The sequence below is a fragment of the Halichoeres trimaculatus genome, unplaced genomic scaffold, assembly GCF_033239565.1.
Source record: "Halichoeres trimaculatus isolate MK-OKI-2021-1 unplaced genomic scaffold, fHalTri1.1 fHalTri1_scaffold_16, whole genome shotgun sequence".
Taxonomy (NCBI): domain Eukaryota; kingdom Metazoa; phylum Chordata; class Actinopteri; order Labriformes; family Labridae; genus Halichoeres; species Halichoeres trimaculatus.
Genome location: NW_027437194.1, coordinates 2,891,013 through 2,902,628, shown reverse-complemented (window position 1 = coordinate 2,902,628; position 11,616 = coordinate 2,891,013). Strand labels below are relative to the sequence as shown.

Below are 11,616 nucleotides of genomic sequence, written 5' to 3'. Positions count from 1 at the left end.
TATGCAAATAAAGGGACTTTTGTACCACATGTATGTTTCGTTAAACTCTCTTTACTGCATCTGCACATAATTTCTCCTTCAGCCGTCCTTTACAAACGCTCAGAAACAGAACAAAAAGTAAAAAGTCGGTAATAAAATACATTTCAATGCATGATATAAAAAAGAACAAAAGAAACTTTTAAAGTCGCAGGGATCAATATTTACAAAGGCGTTTTCTTTTAGAACAAAAAATTACATCTTTGTACCTGAAATAAACAAATTACAGGTTTGTGCAATCGTCGTACAAAAAGGCTTTAATCAGGAGAGTAAGGTGACGCAGCGCTCAGTAGCTGCAGCGTAAAGAGGCGTCGCTGCTCGACGAATCAGAGCGTTGCTTCTCAGGCCGTCGAGATAAAGGGATGATCCTCTGCTCAGGTGGACGGTCAGTGCTGCCCCCTACAGGCCACTCACTGGAACCTCCTGAAAGGGAAAAGAAAAGTTTAACTTGACTGTAAACACAGAACGGTCAGCGTTAAACCTTTAAAGACATGCAGAGAAAAAAAAACATTCACACATGCATCAGACATTTTTATTGGAACAGCACGACATTCAAGAAAAACAGCTTCAATCACTCAAAACGTAGACTTTAATGTGATGCTGAAACCAGTTTTGGAGCTAGCTTGGTTAGAGAAGACGTGAAAAAGGGAAAACAGTCTGTGTCTATTTGAATCAGAAGCTACATAGGTAGGAGCCCAGTTTAAGTTTGTTTACTAACAAGTAACGGAAATTCCTGCAGACCCCTTTTTTTCCTTTGTTCTTTTTTTCATTTATGGTGGAAAATTTAAAACAACACGAGAGAAACTTGATACAGTTTTCCAACACAGGCTAAAAGCGCACGTTAAAACTTTCTGGAGTCACTTGTTTCTGTAGTTTTATTCACGCTGTTGATGTTTCCAGCCTCTCTTGTGCGGCACAAACGCACATTAGCGTTGTGTTTTTGGAATATGTGCTCCTCCGTCTGAGGCGGCTGCCAGTTCTGGAGCTTTAATGTAAAACCGTCCTGCTGGCAGAATGAAACGCAGGGGACATTCCTCGCTGTGCTTTTTGTGTCGTGTGGCTTTATGGAAGGTGCTCATTTTTTAGTACGATTAAAAATATTGTCGACAAATCAAGTGTGGATTGAGGAAAGAGGAACTGAATAAAAAAATTTGCAATTCAAGAAAAAAAGTGAAAATTCTGACTAATTTAATAATTCAAAAATAACTGGATTTCAAGGAAAAAAAAAACCTCTGTGATTTCAATCTAATTGTAGTAAGACATTGATTTTCTTTACTAAATCTGGGATAAATTTAAAAACTGAGTTAAAAAAAAATAAATATGAGTAAGACTTCTAACGTCTTTGTTCTTGGACTTCTAGAAAATGCGGGAGAACTTTCACTTTTATCATAGAACTAAAGTAAGAGCAAGAACTTTTAAAAAAAATCTGAAAGAAAGGTACGGTACTTTACAAATTAAAACATTTTGGAATATAAAAGAGGACTCTACCAATTTAAAAAAAAAAATAGTTCTTACTTTTTATATTTTAGTTTTTGAAGTAACAGAGAAAATATCAATTTTCACTGTGTAATTCATAATTCTCCAATCTGATTTACAGTCTGAATAAAAAAAAATAAAAAATTGGAATACGAAAAAAAAAATCCTTACTTTTTGTAAAAATTAAAGCTTGAATATGAGTAAAAAAAACAAGTTATTTTTCTTAAAATGAGTAAAAATTCTAAAGAAAAATACTTTTTTTTTTTACCTTGTGACACATAATCCTGTAATTTGAGTCAGACGTCAGACTTTAATCCTAAAATTCTAAAATAAAATATATCCTGCTACTTCTCTCTTTTTTTTTTTCTTTTTCTTCTTAAAATTCTTGATAATATAAACTTCCACTTTAATCCAAAGATTTGTGGGAAAATAAGTAAGAATTGCCAGAAAAAAAATCCTTAACTATGAGATTAAAGTCAAATTTCCTTCTTTTTTTTTTTTTTTTTAGAACTTTGGAATAGAAATTAAAATCCTGACTTTCAAACTTTCTTTAAAACTTTCTTTTAAACTTTCTTCTTGAAGTTATTATCCAGAGTTTAAGTTAAATTCTGGTTGTTTTTCTGTTTTTCAAGGGTTAAAAAGTCTAAAATTTGAATTAAAAGTCAGATTTCATTATTAACTCTAACCCTGGAGAACGATGTCAGTGAGATCAGCTGATTTCCAAAATGTTGAACTGTTCCTTTAAGGAAGCCTCATTAAATCATGCATCATAAACACACTGTTCCAAAAAGTCACTTCAACACACACACACACACACACACACTGTTTCAGAGCACGGTTAGCTTCACGTCAAAGAAACTCCTGGTGAGACGCTGGAGTCGGGTTCAGCTCAGGTCCATTTGGACCGAACCAGAACAAAGAGCCGTTTTTATTTGACGTCACTTCAAACTTCATGCAGAGGATCAAACCAAACCAACGTCTGAGTTTCATGCATCACTGAGACAAACTGCAGCTCACGCCCACTGACCTGCGCCTGAGCCTCCAGACGGACCTTTCAGGCCAAAGATGGAAGAGTAATTAGTCTGATCGTTAATTAACGAGGAGCAGAAGAGGAAAGGAGAGATTTACTGAGAGAATCCTCCGCTGCAGACCACAGGATTAGTCTGACGTTAAAAACAGGGACATGGTTTTTAGTTTTTACTCTGACGTACCTCTAAGTTCCCCCGCGCCTTCTTCAGCACGCCGTGGGTCAGATACACTGAGGGAGAGAAACAGGAAACAGGAAGTCAGAGGAGCCGGAGCTGACGTCAGATCTGTTTTCATGTTAAAGACGTGATTCATACGCTGGTCGATGATGACGCGCTCCATCCCCTCTTTGAGCTGATTGGTTGTTCTCAGACGCTTCACGGCTCCGTTCAGCATCCTCTCCTGCTGGGACAGTCTGCTCTTCAGTCTGGATATCTCGTTTTTCAGCAGCTCGTCCTAAAAAGGAGGAGAAAAGAATATTAAAGCGGGGTGCTGTGTTTTTTTTTTTAAGTCTTTATCTTGTTGGTCGTAGCTCCACAAGAGTTCAGCTCCAAAAAATCTGATTTTTCAGCCTCTGTCTGAAACTTTTCTGTGTAGCTGCTGTTTCTTTGAGGCTAAGACTAAGCCTTAGATTTGTTTGTAATGATCTTTTCATTTCAGCGAGTCTCTTGAAGATCTTGGTCCAGAAAGTCTGTGTGTGTGTGTAAGAGAAGTGAAGGAAAAACATGGGATGGTAAATCTGACAGAGAGATGTGTTTGTTTTCCACTGTAATAAAACGGTTAAAATTGGGCCAAGAACATCAGTATCAGGGCGATAATCAAAGCAAAAATATCTTACATCGAGTTAGTCCTCTAATGGCTGCGGTTTGACACCACATGCACGCCCCTCAGTGGCTGAGCAGGGACATTTTTGCAAGTCTTCAAGTTTTTGTCTGTTGTTATCATGTGTTTATCAGCTGAGGTGATTTTTCTTCATCTCAAACGACGCCCCCTGTTGGGGAATAGTCTGGAAATGACAAGTCACTTCACGGCCGACTGCTTTTCCAACTTTGGACAGTCCAACAGAGGGCTAGCCAATAGACTGGTCCTGAATCCAGGCGCATTACCAACCATCCTCCAACAAACCTGGGACCCTGGAAATGTGAGTATTTTAAATGCTGTGTGCTGTGGAGCAGATGGAAGAGCTTTTCCTCAGTGTCCCCCCTGTCTCTGTGTTAGCTTCAGGATGCTAACTTTAGCTGCAGTTAGCCTGTTGTTGTAGCCTGTAATGTTACAGTAAACGAGCTTCACTGTTTTCTAAACATTGTGCACTCGGAGCTCGTGGCGCCGCTCTCAGTGACGTGGAAGAGCGGGGCGGTATCAGCGGTGGCTCATTTACATATAAAGGCCACGCCCACTAAATCAGAGCGGTCTGAACAGAGGGGCTATGAGAGCCTGGAAACAATGCTGCTGTGCTTGATTTATTGGCTTTTTGGACCAAAACATGTTATTACCATTTCATGAAGACATCAATGATCCAGATTAAACTGCAGGAAAGGAGCAGAGTATGGGAACTTTTTACTTTATTAAAGCCAAGTCATAACCTTAGAGAGAGGTGTTTGTCTTTAATTTTGGACTTAATGTCTGAGTGACTGAGCTGTCTTTGATCAAAATGATCTGTCACTTGCTGATTCAAGTTTTGTGTATCAAAAGTATCGGTGCTCAGTATCTGTGGGTACTCAAGAGTGACCATTTGGATTTTTGTGTTTTCTATCAGGAATAATCGGTGCTAGGAATTTGGATTATCTACGTATTTATTTTTCCCTCTCTGGAATTTATGGGAAGTGGGACACACCAAGGAAGAAACTTAAAGTCCTCAGGGACTGTGAAAAGAGGGGAAAGACTGCTGAACAGTAAAGTTGGATGTTATTTTTCTGTATTTCGTTCAGGGTCTATTTTTTGTTAACGTTGAAGTGAAAAACTTTTGGTTTAACTGATTATTTTGTTCTTAGTTAAATTTTTGTTTTCGTCTAAAGCTGCTGAGTGTGTTTAAGTCTTTGGGTTACGCCCTCAGACTCCTCTGAACATTTGAAATCATCAGGAAGTCTGAATTCAGGTAGAAATATGTTGCTTATGTGTTTTTTAAATTATTAAAACCAGGTTACGAATCATAGTGTCATCAAAAGAAAACCTAAAGCGTTTCGTACAGACCGTCTTACCGACAGATTCAGGGATTTCTACAACAAATGAAAACGTTCCTGTTTGAAACTCGACACCGTGTTGAACTGTGGGACCACCTCACACCCCCTCTTTAATATAAAAATCTTTCATTATGTTGTTGAACCCACCTGCTGGTTGCTGCGCCCGTCTCCGCCCGTGGGGCCCGTGGGCAGAGAGACCCTCCACACCAGTTTGAGCAGCCGCCCCGCCTCCTCCAGCACCTGCTGCATGGTGTTAACGCTGCCCGACAAGCTCTTCACGTGCTGCTGCTCCATCACCTGACGGACACAAACACAGCGTTCACGCTCCACACTCCTTACACGCGACACGTTTGAGCCGTGAAATGAGACGGAAACCCTCGTCAGCACCTTGTTGTCGGCTCCCTGCTGCCTGACGGCCTGCAGACACTCCTGCAGCTGAGCGTCCATGCTGCGCGACAGCTTACGGCCCTCTGAGATCTGCTTACGGAGAGCGTTGTAGTCCTCGATCAGACCCAGGATGTGGCGTCCGTTGCGGTTGGCCCACATGCGGTGACCGGGCACGAGGCGTGACGGCGCTCCGGAGGCGCTCTCCCCGGAGCTGCTGCTGAGTGAGCCGCCGTCTGACCGAGCACGGAGTCTGTCGTCTGCAGGATTGAAGCATAACGAAGCCTTTTCAGACACTTTTCATCTCGCTTTGAGTGAACTCTGAGCTCGCTCTGACAGATTTCTCACCGTGGAAGGCGGCGGTGTGCTCAGCGTGACCATGAAAGGCGTGAAGGTCACATCCTTCCTTTCCTGGTGATCTTCCTCCTTCATCTGAAACAAAACGTTGAAAGAAAACCAGCGATGAGAAACAGATCCCTCTCTCCCCGTGTCACCGTGCGTGTGCTGAGTGATCATGTGACCACCTGGCGAGGACAGCAGGTAGTTGATGTTGATGGTCTCGGAGCGGTTGGCTCCTCGGAGCAGCTGCTCCTCCAGCCTCTGCCTCAGAGCCGTGTTGGTCTGGATGCTGCGCTCCAGCTGCAGCCTCAGGTGTCGGATCTCCTGCAGCAGCTCGCTGAGGTCCACAGGGCCGGAGGACGGGGGGGCCTGGGTGGGGTCCTGGGTGGCCTCAGTGGATTCTGGGTAATGGAGTTGAGAATAAGTGCTGTTAGTTACAGAGCGGGAAACATTTTCAACTTTTGTTTTTGTGCTTTTGGAATAAAAAACAGCTGGTCCTCCTCTGCCTGCATGCCCTACCTTCTTCTTTAAACAAAGTTAGAGGAGTTCATGAAGTTTAACGTTGCTTTAAGTTTGTAAAGAGTCAAAAATACACCAAAAAACATCACAGAAAAAAACAGAAAAGTCATCTGGTCTCTGGTTGTCATACGGTATTCAGTTTCTGTAGCGCGCTAAAGGTGTTAGCTAGCTGTATGACATAACAGAGGCAGAGAAATGTGAACCTCTGCAAACAGAAGTGAAGCCAAACTGTAGCAACAGATGCTTGAGGAGTGTAACCCTGTGACGTTCAGAAACAGACCGAGTGTGGCTGTAAAAATGTAAACACACACGTCAGGCAGCTACGAAACATGCTGAGACAGACGCTGCTAGCAAGCGCTAACTGCAGCACCACAAACCGGCACAGCACGGAAGTCACATGAGTGTTTATGATTATGAATAAGCGTCATCTGAACTTTACATTAAGGGTAAACTTTGATTCATTCGACAGGGTGTAAACTTTTACAACTGAAGAGCCATTTCTGTAATGAAATTACAGAAGTTTCTCCTGAAACTTTGAGGCATTTAACAGGGTTCCTGCACGTTAAATTTAAGACTTCTAAAGACTTTTTGAATGACGTTGGAAATCAAATTTAAAAACAAGTCGACAACGAACCACAATTGAAACAAACAAAAACACCACATGAATTACCTGGGTAAGAGGCAATTTTAACCCAGTGTTTATTTTACATAAAACATCAATTTTTTACAGAAGCGTATTGTATTCACTTGATAGAAAAAAAAACAACTCAGGTTTTCAGAGTAATTTATTCTTTGGTTTGTTTTTAGTGGTAATTAATTTTGTTTTTCTGATAAATATTTTTTATTGGTTTGTTTTTTGTTATAATTATTTCTGTTTTTATGGGTAATTTTTTTTCCTGTTTTCAGATTACTTTTTTCCTGTTTTTCGGAGTAATTTTTTCCTGAAGTATCGAGATACTTTGAAATCCCGTGAGAACCTCCAACCTGCAGACGACTCCCGTGGATGTGTGGTGGCTCCTTTCTCTTGCACGGATCAGAGATCCTGTTCGGCACATATATGCCTCATCCTTAACTTTCTACCGGTCCGTACCGGGTCAATAAAGGTAAGGTATTAACCACACACAGGGTATGATACCCTTGTTATGTTTTTGACTTTATCCTTATATTTTATTTAAGCCTATTGTTCAGTGTTATACTTAAGGAATAGACGAAGATGTGGCATTAAAAAAATGCATTGCTTCTACATTGGAAAGCCGGTAAAATTTAAGGATAATAAAATAATATTTAGAAAAACAAAATTAATTACCACAAAAAACAAACCAAAGAATAAATTACTCTGAAAAATATGAGTTGTTTTTTTTTTTACTTCGAGTAAATGCAATACGCTTACATTCTTTTTACCTTTGTTTCACCCCATTTTTACAACTTTATGCCTATTTTGCCCCCATTCATCTTTTTTGGCCACTGTCACAACCATTTTTGGAATTTTTACATGTTTTTTTAAATTTAATTTCAAAATTAATTCTCAATTTTGCTGCCATAATCAATTTTCCTAAGACACTTTTGAATTTTTTTTGCCAATTTTTCCTCATTTTTTCTCTCTCCAGGCACCGTAGGTAGAACGAAGACATGCGTCTGCTTTAAAAATTCCTGGTGCAACCACATCAGTTTTGTTAGTTCCGCTACTGTGATTAGGCAATGCTGCCACGAGAGTAAATCGGGAAATTATTTAGAAAAATAGATAACTGTTACCTAATATTTTTTTAAACTTCAAACTAACATGAATCTTACCAATGAGTTCAAATTTTTAAGACTTTTGAAATTTGGATTTAAGACTTTTTAATGCCTTATTTTTAGAAATATGAATTCAATGCTATTTAAGACTTTTCAAGGATCCGCAGGAACCCTGTTTAAACAACTAAAGTTCGAACAAATATCAACTTCAGTAATTCTATGTGTACTCAATTTTTGTTTTTACTCTAAACATTACCAGACTTATCCCACAGAAGAGCATGCAGGTTAAAACGTAACACTGGTATCAGATCAGTGTCAGTATCAGTCGATACCTAAAGCCCAGGTATTGTTATCAGGACCAGAAAAGTTGGATCAGTGCTCCCTACTACTGACAACCAAGGACTTTTCTGACAAGAAATGTCCTTTCCTACTTTATTTACTTTCACCAGGTTTGTTATGATTTGGCGCTACACAAATAAAAACTGACTGACCGATAGGTAAAAATGTTTGAGGACCAGTTCTCGTTTACAAACATGACCTGGTCAAAAGGAGCCAACAAAATCTGTTTAATCTAAGTCGTACAGATTTTTTTCTGTATTTATTACAGATCGAAAACAAAACGTCATTTTACCATTTTGTTTCCGAGCTTCAGTCTTGATCTTCTCGTAAACCTGCAGCTCCACACGCAGCGACTGCAGGAGGTGCTGGGAGTCAGACAGCTGCTGCTGCTGGAGCTTCACCTCCATCTGCAGCCTGGACACACACACACACACACACGAAAAAAACACACTCATAAGTCAAAGATGAAGGCTGAAAGCACACCCTGCAAAACAGAAAAAAATATTACAATACTATTGAAATAAAGGAAAGAAATTTGAATAACAAAGAAAGTTTAGCTGAAAAAAAGATAAAATGTTAAAGTCAACTGATAAAAAAGTAAAAGTGAAACCTTAAGACATCTAAAGACCTGTATTTACAGACACATCTTAGACATGACGTCTGAAACTAAACCAGTTTTATCTGTAGCTTCTTGTTTTTCTCTGTAACTCAGGAGAACTTTGCAGAGTATAAGAAAAAATAAAACTTAAAGTGTGGAAATAACTTTCTAGCTCTATAATGATAAACGATAAACATGTTGTGCACATGTTGTGGCCGTGGCGAGGAAAGGTAGAGGAGACGTGATCTGACTCCATGTCTCAGGTGTCGGCCTCACTGAGCCGTGTCAGTGGAGCGCGGGGTAAGAGGTCACATACCATCATCACATGACGGGCACGTGTTGGTGGAGGAGCGTGCAGATGACCCAGTATCTGCTTTCAGAGAGGTTTGAATCGTGCAGGCTAATGCTAAATGCTAACAGCTCTTTAGGAGGGTAATTAGTCAGCCTGTGGGCTCAGGTTGCATGAAGAGGAGCAGTAATAATACAGGTGTGTGTGTGTGTGTGTGTGTGTACCTGTGCAGCTCCTCCTTGCTGTAGTGCAGCGACTCCTGCAGCGCTGACCTCTCCTGGCTGCTGAGCTCCAGCCTCTCCTGCAGACGGCTGTTCTCCTGCCGCAGAGCGTCACACTCCTTCCTGCTCTGCTCCAGTTTGGCCGTTCGCCGCGCCAGCGTCTCGCGCAGCTTCTCGTTTTCTTTCTGTTTATCTGGAGGAAACGAAACGCTGTCGTTAGCGCTGAGCGTGAGTGAACAGTGTTTAGATCGAGAACAGAAACAAGTGTTTCACCTCTGGAGCCTGTGCTGAGCTGCTCCTTCAGGGCCTGGTTTTGTCCCCAGAGGAACCGCACCTCGTTGGCGAGCTGACCCTGCTCCTCGTTGCCGTGGATGAAGATGTTGGTGGCGGCTAAACGCACGACAAAACAAACTCGTCAATCAACACCCTGTTACTTTTTTGATCAGATATTTCTAACCTGAGGAAGAATAAAGTTTCCTCCGTCTACCTGGGTCTTTCTCCACCTCGGCCAGTTTCTTCTCCAGCTGCTCTCTCAGACAGTCGTTGTTGCGGATGCTCTCCTCGAGGCGCTGACGCAAAGCTCGGATCTCCTGCAGGTGCTCTGCAAGCAAATCTGTCACACACGCAGAACATTGAGAAATCCAATTACCGTAATGACTCTAATATAGGACAACCCCACTTTTTGGATGATCCCAACTCTTTTCAAGACCAATCTTCATTTAAAGACTCTGACAACCAAAATTTTCAATTTTTTTTCTTAATTATTATTGATATATTGTTTTTTCTTTGTTTTTCTTTTTGGATGCACGATCTTTGGACATTACTCTCAAAGATTCATCAGTGACTTATCATCCCTGCTGCATCAACCATCGTTAGCTTAACATTAGCATCATAATGCTGCCTCAGTTTTCTGTGAACTCGCCATGCCTTTGGTCCACTTTGCTCTGGACAATCACCGCACCTCTCTGTGTCTCATCTCCTGTCACTGCGTCTCTACTATAATTGACAGGTGACCACATCCACTGTGGCGTCGCTGGCGCCCTCTGCTGTTGCAGTCTTGTAGCGACTATCAGCATTTTTTAATAGTTAGAGGCCGATTTTAAGACACATTATCTTTAACGAAAAAAAACCCTGCTCTTATATTCTGATCAATACGGTAATCCCCTAAATGATGAAATTTGCTTTTTTTATGCTTTTAAATTATTTCCTTGGCTGAAAAATTTGCCTGTGTCTTATCTCTGCAAACTAAAAGATCATCTGCAGCAGGGTTTCAGTCATAACGTCTTTCCCATAGACTGTAAAAAAAAAATGAACGTCATCTTGCTCAGCTTGGAGTGAGGTCTCCACAAAAACTGCTCCCCCTGGTGGCTGGCTGCAATACAAAAAATTCATTTCCCCAGTCATTCCAGATGGGCTGTGGTCAAACTTTAAAGAATTAATACACCTGGTAGAAATGTTTCTCACGTCTGATTGTTGTGGTGGTTTAAAGATATCATTTGGCTGCTTTGTATTCAAGTCCTCTTTTTTCTGTAAATTTTCGTTTTTATTAGTTATAAGAGGTTAAAAATGAGGCTTTACTTCATGTTTTACAATGACTGACAGCTGCCACTCTCGAGTATTTTTTTCGGGGATCGTAAAATATGTCAGGAGGTAGAGTCAAGAAGTGATTAGACTCTCGAAAAAAAATAAAAATAATATTTTTGTCATTTAAAATTATTATTTTTTGCATCCACCCAGCTCATTTCCAGGGTAGTTTGACTAATCAGGGACACCGTAGCCTCATTGCAACATCACATTTTCACAGTTTCTGTAAGTTTAGAGGATTAATGTGAGTCCACGTGTCTGCGTACATGCTTCAAACGCATCGACGGCCTCTGCTCAAGATCAGCTGTTTGATCGGTGCTTCATCAGGGTTTCTACAGCTTAAGGCGAGTTAAAATCAAGATTAAATTCAAGACCAACTTAAGAAAACAACATCAATATTTGTTGGTTCCATTATCATGATTATATGATGTTACCACGAGAGTCACTCAGTAAATAACTAAAAAAATAAATACATTTTAGCATTTATTTTGAGATTTGGAGCTATTTACAATCAAACTAACATGTGTTAACATTTTTTAAGACTTTTAAAGATTTATTTAAGACATTTAAGGCTGTCTAAGGTCTTGTTTTTAGATTCATGAATTCAAAGCCGTTTAAGACTCTTTAAAAATCCGCAGGAACCCCGTCAATGCTCCTATTTTTCTCACAAAGTTTTGCAATCAATAGAAAAATAAACTCATCAGATTCAGTGTGTGAGGTGTCGTTGCATGACTTTTTTTCTCTTTTTTTTCAGAATAAGGATCCAAAAAACGGACTCCGTGTGCAAATACCTCAAGGATCCAGGTTAATAAATGTGTAAATGTGTTGAAATCACTGTGATATAATCAGATCCTTTTGTTTTCTGCTTCCAAAGACCTCAGAAAGCCTCTT

At 40.4% G+C, this 11,616-nt stretch overlaps 1 protein-coding gene across 5 annotated transcripts in view; it reads right to left on the bottom strand.

The window, feature by feature from the left end:
- Positions 1-2: 2 nt before the first annotated feature.
- cdk5rap2 (CDK5 regulatory subunit associated protein 2) overlaps positions 3-11,616 on the bottom strand; it is a 48,903-nt gene continuing 37,289 nt past the window's right edge. For 3 of the 5 annotated variants that reach the window (XM_074689852.1, XM_074689848.1, XM_074689847.1), the window contains 12 exons: positions 9,629-9,754; positions 9,415-9,531; positions 9,145-9,334; positions 8,326-8,447; positions 5,627-5,842; positions 5,451-5,534; positions 5,106-5,362; positions 4,866-5,015; positions 2,856-2,994; positions 2,724-2,770; positions 2,540-2,594; positions 3-459 (listed from right to left, as the gene is read on the bottom strand). In XM_074689852.1, coding sequence (XP_074545953.1) covers positions 323-459; positions 2,540-2,594; positions 2,724-2,770; positions 2,856-2,994; positions 4,866-5,015; positions 5,106-5,362; positions 5,451-5,534; positions 5,627-5,842; positions 8,326-8,447; positions 9,145-9,334; positions 9,415-9,531; positions 9,629-9,754 — 1,640 coding nt within the window. In that variant the 3' untranslated portion in view covers positions 3-322. The remainder of the gene's footprint in view (positions 460-2,539; positions 2,595-2,723; positions 2,771-2,855; positions 2,995-4,865; positions 5,016-5,105; positions 5,363-5,450; positions 5,535-5,626; positions 5,843-8,325; positions 8,448-9,144; positions 9,335-9,414; positions 9,532-9,628; positions 9,755-11,616) is intronic. The other 2 variants (XM_074689849.1, XM_074689851.1) reach the window with 2 other exon arrangements.